Below are 24,969 nucleotides of genomic sequence, written 5' to 3' on the forward strand. Positions count from 1 at the left end.
TTATGTACAAATTTTATCTATTTATCCTCACGCATTACTGCAGGAACATAGTATGTTTTATGTTAGGGAACTCAAAAGTTCTAAGTACACAGGCATGTACATTGTTATTACAACTATTTATGTTCACTTTCACACACACATTTTGGGTTAAGGAAATGATGCTGTTAGGTACTCATAAATACAGAACATACAATAACTGTTTGTTCAATATTTACACATGTAAATGTAAAACTTATGTTATTGTTATATATAGTTGCCCCTGAAGGACATGTGTCACCTGAGACTGAACAAGTGTCTTCACCTGGGTCAGCCAGCTCAACACACCTAGAAGGTGAGTGTATCAGTTGGTGGCCATATAATATGTGCTCTTCTATATGTTATGTTGTCATGTTCATTATTTGTTTGCACATCTTCTTTAAATAGGATTACTTAGTGTCAGTGAAAATGAAGTGTAAGGCAACTTGTATTGTGTTAGTGATGTTAACTATCATGTAGGAGTTGTGAGTTTACAGCAAGTTTTCAGTCACTCATATTTCATACTGAGTCCAAACATTATTCTTAAGTCAAGGTAGTTTTTAATGTGAGGTTATAAAACGTATGGAAACATGTTAGTTGTTACTTATGACACAGTACAATTACATAGTAACACAGCAGAGATTAACATGCCATTTAATAATGTGTACATTTATTTGTAGAACATGATGAAGAGGATTTTGATGATGATGATGATGATGATGATGATGATGCCGCCGCCGCCGCCATAGACACACAAATACAAGCAAGTGACCATGAAGAGGTTCCAATTGAAACTGTTTTACCGCCAAATCGTCCAGCAAAAACCACATATGATGCAATTGTAGCTTCTGAGGGAAAAATTGTGGAAGCAGAAAATCGTCGCCATTCTGACCTGATGACAGTGCTGGAAAGGATGATTGCACTGCAGGAAGAAACAGTTTCACAATTGGCACATCTCCACAGAGTCTTCATTGAAGTGCCTAAACAGTTGCAAAAAATCAACACCTCATTCGAAGCATTAGTTGTTCAGCAAACACAAGCTAATTACTGGAGAATGACTAATGTACCACAATTCAACAGCTCACAGGCAGGATCTGTTCATGCAGGTCAGTTTTCACCACATGCTTCTGATATTCATTCACCAGGCCCAAATGTTACCGGTCAAGTAGCAGACATTGCTGTGCAGGTTCCTGACGACATCCTACCGCTGCCATCTGTACAAATTCAGCAGCTGACACCTACAAAGGAGGCCACAAAAAGAAAACACAAGCAGTTACTACTGACCAGTTTTTGGTCAAAAACAACAAAAGACACACATGAAACAGACCAACCATCACTTGTGCAGTGTCTACCAACTTGCTCACATGTGTCAGTGGGCACAAGCCCTGTAGGTGAATCACTGCCCAAAAGCCCTGTAGGTGAATCGCTGCCCAAAAGCCCTGTAGGTGAATCGCTGCCCAAAAGCCCTGTAGGTGAGTCACTGGCCACAAGCCCTGTAGGTGAATCGCTGCCCAAAAGCCCTGTAGGTGAGTCACTGGCCACAAGCCCTGTAGGTGAGTCACTGGCCACAAGCCCTGTAGGTGAACAGTCACTACCCAAAAGCCCTGTAGGTGAGTCACTGCCCAAAAGCCCTGTAGGTGAGTCACTGGCCACAAGCCCTGCCCGTGAAGTGCCAGAGGCCAGTCAAAGTGGCTCTGTTGTACCTAAAGTTGGTGGCAAAAGAAAAAGGAAAATTCAAGAGACAACAAGCAGGCCTGTTACTCGCTCGCAAAAAGAACAAAAAAAATAAATTTTAAAATTCACAAAATATGTCTTTGGCCTTGTTTTGTTGACTTCAGATTATCTAATTACTATTGTATGTATGCTGAAGACTGTGTTGTTTCCAAACTTTCAAGTATGTTCTTGTACACGTGAATTTTTGGAAATGTTAACACTCCTAATTAATGAATAGTGTTATAAATATTGATGTATTAATCGTCTGTTCAGTAATGCTCCACCAGGAGCCAGTTGCTAAGTTTAGAGAAGCTGCCATTGACTTTGCAGCAAAACATTGCATTTGGGTGTGTTAATTGATGTAATCATTGCATGTGCATATTATTTTCATGCAATTATAAAAGCACCTATTTAACTGCAAACATCTTTCTTGTACGTGTACAGCAGGATTTTGTGTTAAATATTACTTACCTTTGGTGGCCATTGTAATGTTGTCCTTTAATCATTTATGTGTTCTTGTTTCAAGAACATCTCTGAATTTATACTAAAATATATGTAGTATGTATTGATATATGCACACACACACACAGACACACACTGTGTGTGTGTGTGTGTGTGTATATATATAGTACTATCTAAACTGGTATAGATGTATTTACAAAAAACATACACTTCATGCTTCCTTGTGAAAACACACTATTTTAATAATACAGGCCTAATGTTTGACAACTATACTAAGTGTGAGCCTCTAACATTATTGGGTGCAAACAAATGTTTATTACTTAATTCACTCATGTTTATCACCATTTAAATAGGTTTCATACAAGGCCTACTTACTGCCATCAATATGTTGTGTGTACTCCTGCAATATAAAAAAAAAAAAAAAAAAGATACATTATATATATATATATATATATATATATATATATATATATACATATACATATATACACACACACACACACACACACTATACATATAGTACAATATACACTATATATATATATATATTTTTATGAGAGAGATATATTTATATATATATAGATACACACGTATTTAAACTCATGCAGACAGGTAGTTAACCAGACTTTCAAATACACACAGAAATGTATGTGGGAAAAAAACATTTCATTTTGCAGGTGTGTGTATTTACTGATATGGCTGTCTAAGCACTATTTTCACACAGTGCTCTTTGTTATTTTTCTAGAAAACTCAATGTTACTGAAATAAGTGTAGGAATGTTTTCACAAACGAGATAAAAAAATGATACATGTTTTTCCCACATTCGCCTATCACTAACCACAAAACTTAACCCAATTAAAAGGACACATCCAATTGGCGTTTGAAATAAGGAGTAAAAGTAGTTACTTTTGTTGACCTTGAAAACGAAACACAGGAATTTGTTAGCCATTGAGCAGAATCATTTTGATGAGCAAAGAAGACAGAACTGCACACATCTTTTGTGCTACTCTGACATGGCTGATGAATTCGTTAACAATATGAATCCCCTTTTAGGGTATAAGTACATGGTTTCAGAAGCAATTTTAAACAGTCGCGGACACAAAGCAAGCACACGCCAAATCTATGATTTGATTCGAGCTAAATATCCTTATTACCAAGACCGTAGGCATGCGCGGAATTTTAATTCCTCAATAAGATTCACTTTATCAACTAATGACTTTTTTGAACGTGTGCAGGATAAGCTAGAACACACCTATGGTTTCTGGAAGATTGCAAAGGAAAAGCATTTTACCCTGAAAGAGGGCACATATATTGTTGTGAAAGGCATATTTATTCCTAATGCCAATAGCAATGGATCCGCTACTACTGTTCCGTGTGAATCGATACCTGCTGCAATATCTGCACCCTCCATTCCTGAAACCCACATTGTACAACAACAAAAGTACTATGATTATGTACCAAGCCTTTCAGCTGAAAATGCATTGGAATGGGAACCAGAAGAAATGAACCTACCTCCCGACCAATTGTTTGAAGAAAGCAGTGGCGATTCCTATGAGCGCTTCATGGAGGAGATGTGTGTCATACTGGATTCAGCGGGTGGGTCAAGCGTGGATGAAAATGCCTTGCATTTCTGGAGCGACCAGTTGCAGCCAGACGAAGAGTTAATTCTAGAAGAATGGTAAATATAACAACCGTTATGCGTTGACTGTGCGTTTAAATGTTTTTTTTTTTTTTTTTTTTTTTAACCACCATTTTCCCTTTCAATGCGTGGATACAGCGTAACATTGCAGACTGCATAACATGTAGCGATCACAAAGAAATTGTTGCCGAATACAATATAGTATAACCTGAAAGAGTAGTACACATTGCTGACGGAATAAATATACGTACTTTCCTATCCCTTTAACCATATTAGCAACATTTTAACATAACTCTAACACATACCTGTTTTGTTATCATGCAACATTTAAAAGCGGGTCCACCACGTATGACGTGGGACCCTTGTCATGGCCCAAGGCGTCCTTAAAAAGGATTACGGATGTAAGTCCCGCCCCCAAGCGACGTGCGCGCCTCAAAGCCTATTGGCTGTCATGTTTTGTTATAGTAACGGTAACTGCAGTGTGTCATGTGTGCGGCTCAGTGTTTGTAGCCGTAAAGTGGGCGTTAGCCGAATGTTAATTGAGTGGGAGGAGTGTTAGCGTGCGTTTCACGCTGGTTTAACATGACGTCACACGTATTGCATTTGCGCATTGTGTTATCGGCCGTCCTTTCTGTCCAAACATGTCTGTTTAAAAAGAATACAGATGTACTCGTTTAGAACGAATGTAGTTTCGTATTCATTGTATTTGAAATAAAGATTTTATGTTTAATGGTATTTTCAAGATGTATTGAACGCACAACGTACGCTTTGTTTTGCGCATGCGCTAACAGTTAGTGCAGCCAAGCGTGAAGTGCGTGCGCACACTAAGATGTGCGCGCACATTTTTCAGTATACAGGCAACGTTCACATCATATACATAGTTATGCCTGCTACAAATTTAAAGAAACATTACATACTGATGTACACTTGTACTTCTAACATATAAGTGAGTGACGTGTGTATGTACACAATCATATAGAGCTGTGTAATGCGTTGTCACGGATACATATATAGTAAGGTGCCATATTTGACCATCATGTGTTTGCTGTATTTCAGAGATGTCGGGGAAGATACAATCGGATCAATGTATGATTTCAGAAGAGTCTACCTTTATATGAGATGATTGTGAGGAGGAGCCACCGACTACTATACTACATATGGAACTAATTTTATATTGCTTGCAGCGCTTATTAACAAACAATTAAAAATGTGATACCCTTATGCCTATATTGCATAAGCACTTAATTAACATAATGATGTTGCAAAATAGTGCCTCATGAATTTTTATTGAGTGTTCTTTAATGACTACTATCATTTTATGGCATGGTGTGTTTTATATATAACAACCATTCCCACTCTGCTAACACATTTGTGAATTCTATTGTGTAATGGAACGTATGACTGTCGAAACTATGTAACAATAATAATAATAATAATAATAATAATTATAATATGAGCATGTTCATGTATAGCGCTGCTAGTTGTACACAGCGCTTTACAGACACATTTTTCAGGCTGAGGTCCCTTATTTTTTGCCGCCTGAGGCACAGGGAGATAAAGTGACTTGCCCAAGGTCACAAGGAGCCGACACCGGGAATTGAACCAGACTCCCCTGCTTCAAAATCTCAGTGCCAGTGTGTGTCTTTACTCACTGAGCCACTCCTTCTCCCAATGTAAAGGACACTTACAACCAACTAGCCATTTCTTGTTAAAAATCTCTTGTTACATGGGTATGTTGATAAAATGGTTTGGGACTGTAGCAAATAATGTTATTGGCCAGATGTTGTGGTCCCCTACAATGCATGATGTTCTGATTATGACATCAACATCATGTAATGAAGTACGTTTCTGTGTATATTTCATTAACCTAACTAACTATAGTTTACTGTGTTTATTAAACGTTCTAAAAATACATAGTATAGTCAATATGATGATATAAGCTACCATAATAAAGCTGGTGTTATCATTTGTCGGTGTTATACATGGATCCTACACAAATTGATACAGACACAAACAGTTGTCTTACAAAGTGTGTCTATGCTAATGTGCACGTGATTGACGTTACAATTGTGACAATACTTGTTAATTATCATCATGATAATGATGAAGTGACGTGATTTATATTGCAAAAATATTACCAACATTGTCATATTGGTAAATTATAAATGCTAAATGACAGTAACATTAGTGACAAATTTGTCTTCTCTGTTAACAGTTTAACACTTGGTACATGTAGGACACATCCACACACGTGTGACTTATACATACACATGTCACAAATTTAAATTAATGTTGACTATTAATTCCTAGCATTACAAAACACCAACATTGCTAAATATAAGATGTAGTACGCATTGTTGTGATTGCAGGCATTCATGCATGGAGTTTTATGATCAGTCAATTTCATCCGTGATGAATGATCTCCCGTAAGTAAAGAAATAACTACAGTTATCCCCTTGTCTCCAAACACCTCTATATTACATTAATGGAATTTATAAGGAAACATACATAAAATGTGATGAAATGGGAGTAATCATTTTCTAATACAATGCACATGAAAGCTCAAGAGTAGCTAAATGCATATACATGATACAGAAAGTACATATATGTAACATTTGTGTTTAAACCAATATGTTGGGTTTTGACTTCAAATAATTATAGGAAGATTGATGTAGGCACATCTTATGAGAGATGTCAGCAAATATACATACCATGATCAGTCATACTGGAGATATACCTATAATGCAAAGGAACAATATATAAATTGCAAACATTGACATGCCATCTTCAGTACCGTAAACAACACAGCAAAGTGTGTATTTGGTGTTAAATGTGCAACACCATGTATATTTCATGACATTCAAAATGTAAATCAGGCTGGTGTACACATCATATGGATGTACATGTTACACTGCACCAATAACATTGTATGTAAGCATACTAGAAGCATGAATGAGTATGGGCATAATATGTGTATTGTGTTAGCATAAGGAACAACACAATGCTAAAATATTAGTGCTTTGTTACCCCAGTTGTATTCACATACACACAACTAAAGTACAATTGAAGAGGGATTATATAACCTGTGCAACAATAACATACCGGTGCCACATCCCTTTGTGCACACAGCAGAGAAAAGAAAGGTGTGCAACCCATATTCATCTGTGTCCTACCAGAAGGGTATATAAAAAAACATTATTGTTAAGATAACATAATGTAACTATAAAAGTAGAACTTGGAACATATATGTTTTTACTTACAAGAAAAAAATGAATTGATGAGATTCTGGCGTGTCTGGCCACCACTGGCTGTTTGTTCATTTTCAGCAGCTACATGGGTGGGATGCTCGTCTACCAAAGGCTCAGCTAGGTCTGATTGTACATTGTGCCTGAGTGCAACATTGTGCAAAATGCAACAGGCAAGGATAATATCAGACACTTTTTGAGGCTTGTATAGAAGAGCCCCACCAGTTCTGTCCAGACACCTAAATCTGGTCTTGAGTAGGCCAAATGTCCTCTCTATAACAGATCTTGTAGATATATGGGCTGCATTGTACCTCTCCTCTGCTTCAGTTTGAGGGTTTAGCACCGGAGTCAAGAGCCACGGCCTAATTCCGTATCCTGAGTCACCTATAATGAATGGAGCACACATAAGCTGACATTAGTGATCAAATTGTACAATGCCAACATTCCTAAATAAAAATGTGTTTTGTGTTAGAACATGTAAATGTGTACTCACCCAGCAGCCAACCATGTTCAAAATGTCCCTCTTCGAACGCATGGAAGACTGAAGAGTTCCTCAGGATGGAGGAATCGTGACTGGAACCAGGGAATTTGGGTACCACATGCATTATCCTCATCGTCGCATCACATACCACCTGTACATTGAGTGAATGGTAGTGCTTCCGATTGCGGTACACATGCTCACTCTGACTAGGTGCAATCAAAGCAACATGTGTGCAATCGATTGCACCCAGCACACATGGTATCCCTGCTATATTATAAAAGCCAGTCCTGACTTCCAGCCACTCTGTCGCCTCTGTAGGAAAATGAATATAATTCCTAGCGCGTCTATTGAGTGCATAGAGAAACTGGGTCAAGGCCCGCGAGAATGTAGATTGCGAGACCCCGCCCACTATGCCCACAGTTGTCTGGTATGACGCGGAAGCAAGATAATGTAATGAGCACAGCATTTTAACAAGCCCAGGGACTGCACGACCTCTGGCTGTGAAAAAATCTAAATCTCCCCTTATCTCCTGATAAAGAGCTAAGATTGCTGCTGAACTCAAACGATAGCGACTTACAATCTCCTCCTCACTCATCCCATCTAACAGGGTTCTCTCCCTGTACAGACGCGGACGAGGCACAACTTGTCTCCTCTGTCTTCTCCTCTGATCTCCTGTCCCTCTCCCTGTCTCTGTCGTATCCGCGTGACTGTCCCTGTCACTGTCCCTCGGTGTGTCCCTCCCTTGCCCTATATGATTGTCTTCATCATCAAGCATGTCATAGAAAAGAATGTTCCTCCGTCTCCTAAACAATCTCAACATTTTGAAATGAGTAGCTGTGAATGATCAGGTAATGGGCGTCCTTTAAATAGGTATGTGATGATGTCAGGTGACATAGTAAAATGCAAGGTGTTACATTAACATAATAAAGTACTTCTGTGGCAAGCTGTGTGCAGTTCTTGTTATAAGTATTTGTTGTGTGTATTCTGCAGGGAATGATGATATTTGGCAATGATGTGACGTGAACCTTTGTAGAAACATTGGTTGCAAATAAATAGTTGCATGTGCAATGCATGTAACACTTGTGAACGCAACAGTCAGTCATGTAATTAGGCAAAAAGGCTGAGATTGACGTGGGAAAAGTTTTGTGTAACATGTGTAATAAGGCATGTTATTGTGACATGTTGACAACAATGAATAGTCGTGTGCATATGCATGCATTTCTGTAAGGAGGATAGTTGGTATAGAATGAGTTAACAAGGTGTCCCAATGCTGAATTACTGTACATGTGTGTATAAGTTAGGTTGAAGTGCTTGTAATGCTACGGTTACAATGTAAACATGCAATGTGATTGAGCGTCCAATAAGTGACGTCATGAAAATAGGGAGGACCCAAAAGTATATGTAAACATGAGAAGACAGATGTACATGAACGTTTAAAGATGCGTGTCACATTACAAGCATTGTGTAATGTAAAGGAAGATGAATATACTGTGTATGTGTGACATGTGTGACATGTGTAACATCATGTAAATAATTGTCGCTCAGTTCAGTAAAATGTGTGATATGATGTGAGGTTCTCCTTTAAGAGTTGAGTATAGTATTTTCCCTTGGCACATCATCACATGATGAGTAATGTGACCCGCAAATGCTGCAAACATGTAAAAGTATAATGTTATGCAAATAATACACGTCAGCTGTGACACAATGCAGGGAATGCCCCCACACTGTAATGCAAATGACGTTTGTATTGTGAGCAATGAAACGTAAACAGTACTATACTGTTATACGTCCCCGCTCCATTGACTCCATTGATGTACAGAAGTTTTTTTTTTCTAAGTGCCGTTGCGGCAGCCTTAGCGATCGTTCTCCCCTCCAAACTGCCAACTTTAGTTGGCGGGAGAAATTGGCCATAACATCTCAATTTCGTAGTGCCGATCAGGCCCGATAAGCTGTTTTTTTTTGTTGAATCCAGCCGATTTAAAAAAGTGGCGATCAGTGGCGAAAACAGGCTTATCGGCAGCCGACTGCCCATAACAAAATAATCGGCTCCGAAACATGGCGATATCAAGCACTTATCGGCGCTTACTGAATCTCAAACCCAATTTTGGCTATAAAATGGCGATAATTCCCTTATCAACGCTTACTGCATGAGGCCCTTACTGTACAAAGGAGTTAATAAATATAATACACAGCAGAACTAGAGACTGGAATAGGACTGAAAACTGTAATTGCACTAAGAATTATAGCTGGTTGAAAACAAACTAGATGAGTAAAACAGACTAGAGAGACTGGATTAGATACTGGAAGCAGAATGGTATAAGCAACATGAGCAAGAAAAAAACATCAGAAAGCTGAAAATACAGGATGATAATACAATGCTAGATAGAGCCAGGTAAGCTCATAGCAACAGATTAGGTAAAGGTTAATACTGAACAGCTTGGCTTCCCTACAGCCCATAATAACGTTTTGTGAAAGTCCAATAATTAACAGGCAACTCTGTTCATGGTGCTGCATATTAAGGATTTCAATTTCTCTAACTGCTGTCCAAGGCTCTGTAGAATTGAATGAACAAGATACTTAACATCTAGAGTGCAGTGTATTATTTTTAGGATGGGGGATTTAACATATCTAGCACCAAACAGGTTATATCCATATACATCTCTATGTTTAAAGTCAATCATGTGTCTAATATATGTAACCCTTATTCCCCCCCCCCCCCCCAGACTCATCTGTGGTGTCTAGGGTGCGTGAGGGCAGATTACATGCGTAGTGGTGGTACATACCTGTGTGGAACAGGAGGGCCTGAGCTTCCCGCATGGTTATTGGGGAGACAGGACCAGGCTTCTGGGGTGGTAGCCTCCATACTTTCTTAGTGGTGCAGCGCCTCCATCCTCTATACTCCCAGGAATATGGGATAGGACCTGTATAGAAGAACCCCCTTGGTCCAAGGGTGAATGCTCCAGACTCACACAACAGTCTTTGTATAAAAGGATTTGTCTCTTTATTTGTCAGATCAGCGACTCCAAATGTAGTGGCGACCAGCAGCCACAACAACAACAGCAAAGCTCCGTTATTCACTCTCCTCCTCTCCTTTCCTCCAAGTCTCTCCTCCGACAGGATGGTCTGGGCTGGGGCATCAATACCCCGCAGCCCACCTCTGAGGTTATCCTCGGGGTGTGGAATAGATTCTCCCCATCACCCCAGCAGCGGAGTGATGGGCATTGGATCACCGGGTCTATGATTCTATCAGCTCTACTCAAAGTGGCTGAGTCTCTCCACTCCTCTCTTTGCTCCTGCACGACGGCACAGGTGAGACCGCACTGTCTCCGCCAACTCCTTGGACAGAACAAGACTAACAGCCCAGGACTAACCGACTCGTCACTTACAGGAGCGGCTGCTAAATATAGAGTCAGCCCCACCCCTAATGATGTCAGCAGAGCCTCCCCTCTGTCTCGTGCCTGCAGCAGAGTCAGGGGCCTGCGTCTACCACTCAGGGCAGGACTAGGAAGGGGGAAAACCCATGATAACTACTGGTGCCTGCCCTTAACAGGACTTACCACAGTAGGAGGAAGATAGGTATAGTCCGTGCTGTTTACAGGGGGCTACATACAGATTTGTTATAACCATCACTTTCACTTTTACTACTCTTACTGTATTTCAACAATACATGTTATTTTTCTATTCCAGCAATCTAGCAATAGTCGGGGACATGGATTTGATACATACCTTTTTGGAATCCAGTCATCAATTTTGGTGCATGCACATTACTTACAAGATCCTGCTACCCCCCGGAAGGCCTAAACATTCCTCCTTGGGCCTACTACCACCTTCATCCAATACCCCAAGAAACAAAAAAACACAACAATCCTACTTCCCACCTCCCCTACCCCCACAACCTCCCAGAACACAAACAGTACAGTAATGGGCAAAATAACTATTATCCAGATATGGATAATAGTGCATTTGCCCATTATAAAATCAAACATTAGGCAGCCAGCATAAATAAAGCAAATAAAACGTTAAAGTTATCCCTGCCATCATGAAGGGCATCCTCATCAGCATTCTCCAGCACCATGCCCTCCGATGCCAGGGAGAATACAAGAAAAAATACAATCTAATGGCCCCTAACCCCTTAATCACCTCAGTGGTGAATAACCGCTATAGTAATTAAGGGGTTAAGCCACCCTCCCCCGCAATCCACAAGGGGGGCCTAACCACCCACCATGGGACCACAATACCCCTCCTCTACCCATTTAGAGAGAGAGAGAGAGATACGCAGTTATAATCCCAAGAGCAGCAGAGGTGGCACCCATTTTCTTCTAACCCAGTAGAGTCAGGTTGCCCATGTTCTGTTCAATTTTATTTAATGTCACCTGACTGAGGTAACTCCTAGCACTCAGTACATATTATAATGTGCTTGAAGTGCCCTCAAGGTTACAAATACAATCAACAAAGTAGATATCCCTTGGAGGTATGCTTTTAGTAGACAGTGGCATGCAACCCATCAGCTTGTTTAGCTCACATGGATAGAGTTGTGTGGGTTCAACTTCTGATCTTGCTGGATCTGACACCATACCCCATTTTTACGATGCCTTATACTTGTCAACCCAATAACACTGTGTGTGCTGTGGGAAGCAAGTGGAATCACTTCCTGCAATTGGTAGAGTTTTATTTATTGTAAAATAAAGTATTTCAATTCAGTATGTGTCAGGCACTCTGGCAGATGGAACAGTGAATATTTTTGTCCCTGTCCTGTTTACCGTAGCCATTTTTGTGCAACTCCATCATGTACCACTAAAATGAGTGCATACTGTATACCTGGAATAGCTCTCTCCCCCTGGTTTTATTTAAAAGCAGACCACTTCCAGTTCCAATGGTGGCTTGATGCTTCCAAGTAGCAAATGCAATTTAAATATGTCCTGAAGATTTTATTATGGATATTTCATCCTCCACAAGTTCAATGTCCAAGTCCAGGAATTCAATTTTAATTGAAATGCTAGAATTTGTGGAGTGTAATCCAAGATCATTATTTTCCAAGTTTGTAAAAAAATCTTCTAAAAGGGCCTTTCTCCATTCCAAATAAAATGAATGTCATCTAAATATTTGAGAGGAAGTACTGTATGTGGAATGCTAGAAGCTTCTGCAGTCACTGCGTGTGGAGTTTCTTTAGGTACTGTACATACAATTAGTTACATAGTTGATGAGGTTGAAAAAAGACACATATCCATCAAGTTAAACCTATGTTTAATTTAGACGACATATATAGCTCAACCCCATTATAGTGCGATTTGCTACAGCGTGGATCTGCTTATAACACGGTCTGAGCGTGGCTCCCGATTAAAAAACATCTCCAAGTTTTTTTTTTTATAACATTCAATGCTTTATTGCTAACGGACACACATACATACACTCACGCCTCCCCCCTACACTAATAATTTTGCCATGCCATGCAGAAATCAAACCCATGACCCTTCATACACTAGTAGCAATTTTTTAGCTACTACACCATAGAATTGGTGTAATGTCATTGACTCTATAAACTTAACTTCTACTGCACAGCACTGCCTTTCAGTAATAACAAATAAACAAATATACCCTAATGCACATCCAATGTAATCATTTGTATATTTTCTTATATCAAGTATTGGTAATTGAGTTCAGTCTTTTGGTCAAAACATGTTAAGCCTGCCACCATGTCAAGATAGACCCTTTTGGCAGGTTCCTATACTACCAATGTTATACTGTGTCATTTCAATTTCCTCCCCTACATAAATAAAAGGTGAAACAAACAATAATATAGTCAATAGCAATGCATGCATGACATGTATTCAGTGTCTAAAGTGTTCACATTTAGAAGAACTACACGAGCCACACCTGAGCTATAGTGCAATTAAAAATAGTTTAAAAAAAAACTGAAGTGGCTTTAAAAATGGTAGAAAATCTCAAAACAATAAAGGAGGAGAAAAAAATATATGTCCTACGTGTATGGCTGCAGCAAGGGTTATTTTCACTTATCTCCTGCGGGAAGAAATTTCTCATTGACGAATGCTATTACGTGTGGACTTAGGCCTGCTGATTACATAGAGGTTGAATGAGTTACTGCTGCGGCACATCTGAGTCTATCACATCGCCGGTTTTTCCCTGGCTTTTTCCTGGAATGCGACGCACTTCACCTGGAGCATGCCGCATTCATTTTGCGTTCTCAGCCACGGGTCATGTGCAGTTGATGCGCGGTTGATGCGTTTATTGAGAATGGTTCGGATTTAATAGGTTGCAATTCTTCGCGTGTCCGTCAGATGGTAGATATTCATGAATTGTAATGCGCATGCGCTTCAGTAATGTGTCGACTTGCAGGTGTTTAGTTTAAAAAAGATACCACAGTGTGCTATTGTAACTTGGCCTTGAGACTGAAGGAAGAGGTTGCAAAAATGTATCAATTTAGGCTTTTCATATTAAAGAAAGACAAAGACCAGTTTCGGTTACAGTATTCTCCAGAGACCCGCCCTCCATGAGTGTTCAAGTGAAGCCCGTTTTCCAAAAACCCGACAGAAGTTACACGTATTTGATATGGGCCGCGATTAATGCAACAGATGATAAGATGGCAACAGTTGTTCAAATTTATCAGTATTTTATCGAAAACTATGACTTTTACAAATTTTTGCCAGCTCCTCATAGGTGGAAGCGTGCAATAAGGAAAAGGTTATGTAGCGATCCCTGTTTTTATCGTATTGAGCCACAATTTGTTGGAGGGTATTGGTGTGTATCACCGGCTTTTTCCTGTGTCTATGATCATGCAGACGGCAAAAGGCGAAGGGTCGTGTTAAAACCAACTAAGAAACGACAGTCGCTGCCAAGCAATGCACTAGCACCGGATTCCAATGACGGTCCCGCCGTCAGTGACAACCCTGAGCCTGAGCCGGATTTCGCGTGCAGTTTCGATCAAGCTTGCATGTACCTAAGCAATTTCCAGCCTCATCAGCTGACTACAGGTGAACTAGTCCCGCTGCAAACTATCGACGTGGATGATCAAGAACGCTGGACTGGCAGTGGACCGGCGCCAGCGCAAGCTGAATGGGAAATTCTATGGTGAGTATTGTTGCCGTATTATTTTCTGTGTTTTTTTTTATTTTGACAATACAGTATCAATATCGGTGCGATTCTCCTGTAAGCAATATCATTGGCTGAGCGGCTTCTACAGTACTGTACTACAGATACTGAACTATTGGTGGAACGCTAGGCGCATGCGCATTGGAACCTTCTTGAAACGCATACAGTATGCGTGTCATTACATCGACGGTAGGCGCATGCGCATGTGAACAGGAGACGCCCCCCGACAAAATTATTGGTGGGACTGGCTGGGAACTTCTTTAGACCATTACAGTAAAACTTTTCTTTTTGTTTTTCCTCAGAAAAGAAAACGGCTAATGGAGGGATTTCGATGGATAATATCGCTTTGTGTAACAATGCCTGCACATTGCTGAATCGGATTTAAAAACCCACGTACCGGAGACTACAGTTTAGTGGCTGATGTACACTATGCTGATGTTTTGCGGCCGTACAGTATACAATACTTTATAAACAGTATACTGTGTAATAAACCCAAAAAAATAAAAACTATGCATTTATTCTACATGTATTACAGTACTGTACATACAGTATGTGTCTTCTATACAGTGCCAGTACATACAGTACTGTACTGTACTGTATGTGTCTTCTATTTTTTTTAATACTCTTGTACTGAGCATGCCTACAGTATACAGTACAGTGTGCCTGGACAGTAGTGTACATTCTAGAAACACTGTATTTTGTTACAGTAGCAAAGGAGCCAATGGAACATGTAAAACAAATCAACATGTTCTTTTGTTGGTGGAGTAAGTACAAAAACATTTATTTACAAATACTGTACAATGTCGAAACATTTTAAGTGCACAGCAATTCAAAACATCAACAAGTGTATGATTTACTGCTACAGTTGTGAAAACATTTATTTATAGACCGTAAATGTATGGTTTACAGTCACATGTTTTAAAAACAAATTCTTTATTCATAAAATATACAAACCGCAACATCTCTTTTATCAAAGAACGGCAAGTCAAAACATATACAGTGGGATGGTGTGCAAAACAGTCTGCACCAGTACAGTCCTCGAGGGCAGCAGACAGGCCCGGTTTTCAGGACAACCTACAAAACCGAGCCTGTTTGCGGACCTCATGGACTGGAATTGTGCAGGTCCTGTGTGTGTGTACAGCAAGTTAAAACATTTCTGTATAAATACAAGTTAAAAAACACACAACAACATCTTCTTTATTTATGTACAGCAGGTCAAAACAGTACAGCACAGTTCAGCACAACAGTATGGTCTTACAGTTCCCGTGATTAATCCAGAAAGTCCACCACATTGTCCGTCCATGGCCGATTCCTTGCATGGCACAAAATTAATGCAGTCTCGAACGCCTTTCATTACAGGATCTGTAATTGGATAAAAGCGCCGCATTTCATCAGAATGTTTTTTCTGAAATTGGCAGGAAGCTCCTTTTTTACGCGATTTCCGTCGTAGTTCACTTTGAAGGCCCAGTCGCAGTACGAGTAGGGAACATGGTGCTTAAAAAGTAACAAAGCATACTTGTGGGGTGCACACGCACTCATCACCCTATACTTCTCCCTAAGCGCCGGTGTCAGATCGCGCAGGGTGATGTCGGGCACCGTATCGATGCGAGCGAATGTAGGTCTTCTGCGAGCGGGTGTGCTTGAGGCGACATGCGATGGTAGGTTGTCTGGGAGGAAGCTTTCCTCCGGTCTTGGTCGCCGTGTTGTCTCCTGTCGTGGTCTTGACGGGGTTGTCATGTCCTCCTCAACAGCATACATGTACACTACATCTTCTGGTGGAGGGGGTGTGCTTGGTGATGGAAGGGGGTCGATGCTCCATTCATCACATCCATGTCACCCCCCTGCTCTGGCATCGGGGAAACAGGGGCATTAACACTGAGCAAACGATGTATACCCGCTATGTCAGCCTCTATCTTTCCATCCGTCGAGCCATCCGTTGATCCATATCTAGCATCCGTTGATCCACATTTAACATGGTCTCCAGAAGCATATCTATCTTTGCTAGCACAATACAGTTCCCGGGGAGATCCACACTTATACCATTCAGCATCCGGTCTAACGAGCTGCTTCTTGTGCATGGCGTGTGGATATCTGGGTGGATGGGTGCAATGGAGGATGAGATGGGGGTTCCATGGAGAGAAGTGGCAGCGACATCGAAGAAGGGTGGAGGAGGTGACCTGTGGATATCCAGTAGAGGAGACGCGGCAGCGTCGTCGAAGATGGATGGAGAAAGTGACCTTTGGATTTCAGAGGCGGCAGCGTCGTCGGATAGAACTGGAGAAGATTGCCTGTTGGTTTCCGGGAGGGCGGCGACAGTGTCGAGGACGAGGGGTGGAGAAGACGGGCTGAAGATTTCTGGGACAGCGGCGGCAGAGTCGTCGAAGCGTATGGGAGGTGGTGGTCTGCGGGTTCGATGGGTTGGCTGCCAATCGTTTTGCGTCGAGAGTACATCACCGTATATCTTCTTGACATAATAAGGCTGACGTCTATGAAAACCCTTAGCCTTTGGGGTCAGCAGAAGGTTTTCTTCATTGGCCTTAGCCTGACGCTTTTGCCTTGGTGTGGAAACGGCAACCGCCTTTCGCTTTTTCTGCCTGACAGGCACGGCAGAGGCGAGAGGGTTCCTGCGTCCGTAGAATCAGTTGCTCCATGGAAACAGGTGGCACAATGCAGTATCTGGACAAGGGCAAGTTCAGATAAAGATCATCGAGTGGTGGGCTATGCAAAGTGTGTAACCTTTTATGCATGGCGGCGAGGTACAGGTGTTGAAAGTGGGCGTACTCTAATGTGAGTCATTACCGTATAAATACACCATCCATTTTGTGGATTCACTGCACATTGAATACACATCGACTAAACATCGAATATACATTCTTGTGTTTGTATTTCTTTCCACTCGCAGCAATGGTTGTTAAAAAGATTTCCAAGGATCTCAGCATGCGAATTAAGGAGATGTTCACGAGCGGACACCGAATTGCTGCTATCCCACGCTGGTTAGCTACTTCTGGCCCCGTTGTGCCAGCAACCACCGTGAGCTATCATGCACACGGAAAAAACAGAGAACACAAAAGGGCACCAAGGGTAACTAACGCGTAAGTATATTTATAAAACTTTGGAAAAAAAATTTGATCCAAAAATGTACTGTACATCTACAGTACTGTATCTAATATTTTTGTTTTATATTACAACAGTATATATATTTTGTATATTTATATTTATATTACAACAGTGTATATATTTTGAATATTTATATTAAAACAGTATATATCTTTTGTATATTTATATTACAACAGTATATATATTTTGTATATTTTTATTATAACAGTGTATATATTTTGTATATTTATATTTATATTACAACAGTGTATATATTTTGTATATTTATATTACAACAGTGTATATATTTTGTATATTTATATTTATATTACAACAGTATATATATTTTGTATATTTATATTTCAACAGTTTTATATTGCTGCATACTGTATTAATAGAACAATATATTGTATCCTCTTGATCTACTGTCTCTAATTTTTTTACTTACCGGAATGTTTTTCTTTACATTGTAGGGAGACAACTCTTCTGGTGGACAAAATAAGTGAGGAGAATGATGAGAGGAGTGCATTAAGTGTCAAATACACTCTGCAGGAAAATCACAATCTTGCTTTGTCCGAGACCAGCATAAAGAAGATGAGACGCAGCATTGGATGGAAATATGGACGTGTGAGGTTAGTACTGGACAGTAAAGTAGTTAAAAGTGTTGTTTAGGAAACTGTACTATACCGCTAAAATTATTTATTCCTTGTCATTACAGAGCGTACCCCATAATAAGGGACGCAAACAAAATCGAAAGAGTGGTCCAGGCCCAGGTATGGATCGACAGTGGGGAAACTTTCCAGGATTGCACCTTCACTGACGAGTCTACTGTGTCGCTGGAGAGATTTGCAAGCTTTGCATTCCACAAAAAAGGCTGCATATCTTTGAAGCCGCGGCCAAAACACCCCGTGAAGCTGCATGTGTGGGGTGCCATCTCTAGGGGTGGACCAGGATGCATTGTCATCTTTGAAGGTAAAATATATCAAATATAATGTAGTCTTATGCACTGTACTTTACTAGTGTAGCCTTACTGTATGCACTGTACTGTACTATTGTGCAGTTTTTTGAGCACTTTTCTTTTCTTGCTATAGGAATCATGAATAAAGCTTTCTTCCAAGACAACATTGTCCCTGAAATAGTGCAATACATCACACACGAGTTCCCGAATGGTCACCGCTTTTACCAGGACAACGATCCGAAGCACATCGCGTCAAAAGTGTATATCCTTGAGCGCGGTATCAGCTGAGTGAAGACGCCAGCGGAGTAAGTGCGGTAACCGTGTATCATTTGTTTCCCACAGTTTTTACTGTGTGCTGTATCTCTTAAACTAATTGTCCTTTTTTTCCAATGACAGATCGCCGGACTTCAATCCGATCGAAATGGTCTGGCATCAGCTGAAGGACCATATCCGGAAAGTGGCGAAACCCTCCAAAAAGGACGAGTTGTTGAAAGGCATAATGAGTTTTTGGAATGATGTACTCACCATGGAACGCTGCAATAAATATATTGACCATATTGCCACTGTGTTGCCCATTGTCATCGCGCGTAATGGGCAAGCATCAGGAAAGTAGTACTGTGCTGTAGTATTGTAAGTACAATATGATACAGGTAAGTATGGCACAGATTTTGTCTTTCCCAATAGTCAGAGTATACAGTAGTTACAGTTTTTTCTTTACAGTGAGAGCAGCACCAGCTGTCACAGTACTGTCACGGGAGACTCCTGTGGCGGGTAGGATCTCGGTGGCCGGAACAGCACGAGCGTAGTAGGGGTCACAATCAGAGGGTCCGAGGCAGGCAGCAGACAGCACAGTCAGGAAACAAGCAGAGGTCCGAGGCAGGCGGCAGATAGCGACGTCAGGTAACAAGCAGGGGTCCGAGGCAGGCGGCAGGTAGCGAAGTCAGGTAACAAGCAGAGGTCAGCAACGAGGAGACTGGAACAGGACAGGGGAGCAAGGACAGGTCTGGGGGCAGGGACTGAGAACAGGAACAAACAGGGACAAGCCAGATTACCAGCAAGGGCTTTTACTGTGAACAGACTTCTATGGTACAGGTACAGAAAACAGATCAGGATCAGAAGCATGTGCAATACTGAAGGAGTCTGACTTCAAGCAAAGGCAAAAACAACAGACAGGAAGCAGAGCTATAAAGGACAGAGACAGGAGCAACAAGAAGACAGACAGGCAGACAGAGGAACCCAGAGGAAACAGAAGGCAGCAGCACACCCAGTGGGCAAAGAAGCTATGGCTTGGCAGGAGGTCTAGGCGACCCTGACATTACTCCCCCCTCTCGAGAGCGTTCTACGGACGATCCTCCAGGCTCTTCCCGGAGGCCTTCATGAAAAGTGGACTCAAGGTGACCCACCTCTGGTGGTTTGTCAGCGGGCAGAGGGTACCCCACAGGTACATTGGTTGCTGCAAGGAACCTCCGAATGGGTGTGTTCAACCCAAAAGCAGGGACAGAGACATCAGGAATGTGGGCATTAAGGACGGGTGCAGCCTTTCCACATGAGTCATTGGGGACACAGAGTTCGTTCTCCATGGTCTCCTCTTGTGACTGCCGTTTCGTGGCATCACCCAATGAAAACCCAGCTATTCGAGTTTTCAGCTCTTGAAGCTGTTCTTCTGCACTTCTTTTCCCACTCAAGGCAGTTGTCAGTTCAACTCTTTTGGAGTTGAGTCGCGACTCCATATCTCCCAGCAGACTCAGAGTAAAGCTTAGATATGTTGCATCTTCTTCATTTCTGATCTGCAGCTGCCGGTACTCCTCCCGGGCATTGTACAGCTCCAGCTGCAGCCGGACCTTATCACGGGCTGTGTGGTCCAATAATTTGCAGGCATCAGCCATTTTGACCTCATAGTGCTGTGTCAGGCCAGCCACTTGACAGACGGACACCTTCTCTCTCTCCTTTTTGGCAAGCTGTGTCTTGAGCTCAGCGATCTGCGCCTGCAGCGCTGTGAGTTGCTGAGATCTGTGTTCAGCTGCTAGCTGTAGCTCTTCCTCCAGCGAGGCTCTGGTTATGCTCAGTGTGGCCTTCAGCTCCTCATTCTGTTCTTTGGGGACACACTGGGTACTCAAATAATCTTGCAGCATCTTTATTTTGTAGGCAGTCTGGAAACTTTCTTCCTGCAGAACTCGCTGCTTTTCTTCAGCATTCACCCATTTCTCCTTGGTGTCCTGCAGATGTGTACGCAGTTCTCGCAGCTGACTCTGCAGCATATTTTCTGCTTGTGTGCGCCGCTCCAGGGAGACACGTTCTTCTTGCAGCACTCTCTCTGCATTCTGCAGTGCTGTCTGCACGTCTAACTTTTCCTGAACCAACTGTTTCTTCTCCTCTCCTAATTCATGGAGTTTCTTATCTCCTTCACTGACTTGGACATAGAGATTCTTGCACTCTTGGGTTACAGTTTCAAAACTGATATTTAACCCTTCGAAGATTTCTCTCAATGAACATAGTTCTGTGTTGAAGTGGCAACTCTTCTCCTTAGAGGCTTCCAGCTCTGTAGTAAGCCTGTGAACCTCTTTCTGAGATGCTTCCAGTGCTGCGTCAACTTAAGCCATGAATGTCTGGTACTGGGCAGAATCAGCGTAGGCCTTCTCCAGCTTACTTGACAAGATCAACCTGTCATTTTCCAACTGATATTTTTCTTTTTCCCAGTCACTCTCTGCTTTTTCCAGCGCTAATTGCATCCTTGACTTTTCTTCTATCAATAGTCTCTTCTCCTCTTCTGATTCATGGAGTCTTTTATCTCCTTCACTGGCTTGGACAGAGAAGTTCTTACTTATTTGGTTTATAATTTCAAACCTACTATTTAACTCTTCGGAGGCGTCTCTCATAGAACGTATCTCTGTTTTCAAGTAGCATCTCTCCTCCCGAACGACTTCCATCTCTTTTTTGAAGTAGCCAACCTCCTCCTGGGAGACTTTAAGCTCTGTATTAAGCCTGTCAATTTCCTTCATAGAGATTTCCAGAAATTCGTTACTTTTAGAAGCGAGGCGCCGATTCTCAGCAGCATCAGTATATGCCTTCTCCAGCTCAGCTGAAATGCCATCCAGGTCACTCTCCAACTGCTCTTTTTCTTTCTCCTGGAGAACATACTTAGCAATTGCTGAGGATAGACAGTTTTGTAGTGCAAAATTAGCTTCTTGCTCCTTATCTAAACGTCCATAAAGACAATCAATCGCTTTCTGTGCAGCTTGAACGTCTGAGTAGGGGCATCTTTCTTCTCTTCCACTATTCTTGGGATACGTCTGTGAGTTGCCTTAAGCTGCAGCATATCTCTTTCATCAAATGCAGACTCTGAGGTTAAATTTTCATTCTTAATTCCTTCTGCAACTTCCACAGTAATGCCTCCCTTCTTTTTCTTCTTCTTCCTTGCTTTGAGAAGCTCTGAAGAATCAGTGGTACTGTGTTCACATTTACTGCTCAAGACTGTTTGAGTGGGAGCCATAATTTCAGACATGGGGAAACCACACTTCCCAAGAAACCAGTAAAGAGGAAATGTGTTTTTAAAGCAGAAGCATTAGAATGAACAACAGGAATATTAGACACAGAGAGACACAAGATTGGAGAGCTGACCTTTTGAGACTTTAGCATCAGTCACGGAGATTTATAAATGCAAGGAAAAAACATAGACAGAGAAACCCTGCAGTTATATCTGAAACTTTAGAAATCAGGCGTAGGGATATCATACAGACAGAGAGAACCTGCAGTTTAAATCTGAAACTTTTGATATCAGGCGTAGGGATATCATACAGACAGAGAAAACTACTATAGAGAAAACTTGCAGTTAGATCTGAAACTTTTGACATCAGACATAGGAATATCAGACAGAACCTTGCAGTAAAATCTGAAAATTTTAATATCAGGCGTAGGGATATCACAGGTTACAGAGAAAACACACTTTAGGGGAACTTGCAGGTAAACCTGAAACCTTAGAACCAATCATAGGAAGAACTACAGATTGCTGTGATTTTTCCTGCATGCAGTAACAAAATAATAGAAGCACTCTTGTCTTATGAAATGGGAACCCTGTGAACAGCAGTGGTCTAACCAGTGATGCAGAGACAAGCCTTATCCAGAAAATGAAAAGTCAGAGTCTAAAAAGGTGGCAACAGGTACTGCAAGAGTTAACCCAGGCACTGCACAAAAAGAAAAATTTCAAAGAAAGCTGCAATAGTCTCTGCAGCAACAGTTCTAGTCTCAGCAAAAATATTTTTTCGTTATGAACGCAATAATTCTTGCAGAACACTTAGCAGCAAAAAAAACCTTCCCAAATGGGATTTTCCAAAAAAAGAAACGAAAGTACTTATATTCAACCATGCGGATGTGGTCTGCTGCAGCAGGCAGGAAAGGGTGCAGGCAGAAGAAGAATCTGTTCCAGCGAGATCCAGAAGTGGCCTTTGCTTTCTGTCACGGGAGACTCCTGTGGCGGGTAGGATCTCGGTGGCCAGAACAGCACGAGCGTAGTAGGGGTCACAATCAGAGGGTCAGAGGCAAGCGGCAGACAGCGCAGTCAGGAAACAAGCAGAGGTCCGAGGCAGGCGGCAGGTAGTGACGTCAGGTAACAAGCAGAGGTCCGAGGCAGGCGGCAGGTAGCGAAGTCAGGTAACAAGCAGAGGTCAGCAATGAGGAGACTGGAACAGGACAGGGGAGCAAGGACAGGTCTGGGGGCAGGGACTGAGAACAGGAACAAACAGGGACAAGCCAGATTACCAGCAAGGGCTTTTACTGTGAACAGACTACTATGGTACAGGTACAGAAAACAGATCAGGATCAGAGGCATGTGCAATACTGGAGGAGTCTGACTTCAAGCAAAGGCAAAAGCAACAGACAGGAAGCAGAGCTATAAAGGACAGAGACAGGAGCAACAAGAAGACAGACATGCAGACAGAGGAACCCAGAGGAAACAGAAGGCAGCACCACACCCAGTGGGCAAAGAAGCTATGGCTAGGCAGGAGGTCTAGGCGACCCTGACAAGTACATAGTATTTAACAGTAGTCAGAGTATACAGTAGTTCCAGTATAGACTAGTTTGACAGTACTACAGTAACTGCCTACTAACTGCTCAATTTTTTTTCTTTCCAGAGAAAGCAGCACCAGCCATCTACAGTAATACTACACATCACACAATGCCATAATACAGTACGCACATAACTGCACTAATTTTTTGTTTTCTTGTCGTTTCAGGAAAAAAGGGTGGCCTGGGGGGAGGTGGGGTTTTGTGTCCAGTCTAATCTGCTTGTACAGTAAAATGTACGGTATATAAACAGCAGTAATGATGTACACAAAACCTCTCCTCTCTCAATGAACTACTGTACTGTACACAGAATGAGGAACAAGATAAAGACGGAAAAAACAATATTACTATATATATATATATATATATATATATATATATATATATATATATATATATATATATATTATATATTATTAAATAATATTCTTATAAATGTGCATTATTCATGTTTCCCCATGTTTTAGAAATGTTTTCTAAATGTTTATCCAATTTCAATCTGCCAAAAGAACTTAATAAAGACTGCATTATGTATTATTCATGATTATTCTTATATTTGTATTTTTTGGTTCCTGATAAAATAAAATAAATATTTATTCACATTCCTGCTAGTCATAATCATTTACAACAACCACAACCCCCCCCCCCCCCCACCCCTACAGTACACCAAGGAATCAGTTAATAGTTTTTTTAACTCTCAATTCTCACAATGCTGTGCAAATCGGATTTACATTTCAAAATCGAGAAGGGATTTTCCAAAGCGTTACCGTAAGCAAAGCCTCAAAGGGTTGGGGGGGGGGGGTGATTACACGCAGGCACACTGAGGCTTTGTAGGTCGGTTATGGACGGATTAAGAACACAATGGCAATATTCAGAAAATTAACGACTCTGTGGAGAGGGGGGGGGGGGTTGGGTGACTCATGCGCAGTAAGCAGCTAGCTCCCATCTCAAAGAGAATAACACGCAGGTGCAGTGAGGCTTTTTAGGTTGGCTATGGACGGATTCAGAACACAATGGCAATATTCAGAAAATTAACGACTCTGTGGAGAGAGGGGGTTGGGTGACTCATGCGCAGTAAGCAGCAAGCTCCCATCTCTAAAAGGATGAGTATACGCAGGCGCAGTGAGGCGATTGACGCTCGGCTAGGGACGGATTAAAAATACAATGACTAACTAACTTCAGAAAATGAATGACT

The 24,969-nt window shown here is 41.4% G+C and overlaps 1 protein-coding gene across 1 annotated transcript in view; it reads left to right on the plus strand.

The window, feature by feature from the left end:
- Positions 1-215: 215 nt before the first annotated feature.
- The window catches only part of LOC142490637 (uncharacterized), a 75,727-nt gene continuing 50,973 nt past the window's right edge, over positions 216-24,969 (plus strand). Inside the window, exons 1-2 of the mRNA XM_075593056.1 lie at positions 216-331; positions 696-1,460. Coding sequence (XP_075449171.1) covers positions 235-331; positions 696-1,460 — 862 coding nt within the window. The 5' untranslated portion in view covers positions 216-234. The remainder of the gene's footprint in view (positions 332-695; positions 1,461-24,969) is intronic.

This window comes from Ascaphus truei, chromosome 3 (genome assembly GCF_040206685.1).
Source record: "Ascaphus truei isolate aAscTru1 chromosome 3, aAscTru1.hap1, whole genome shotgun sequence".
Taxonomy (NCBI): domain Eukaryota; kingdom Metazoa; phylum Chordata; class Amphibia; order Anura; family Ascaphidae; genus Ascaphus; species Ascaphus truei.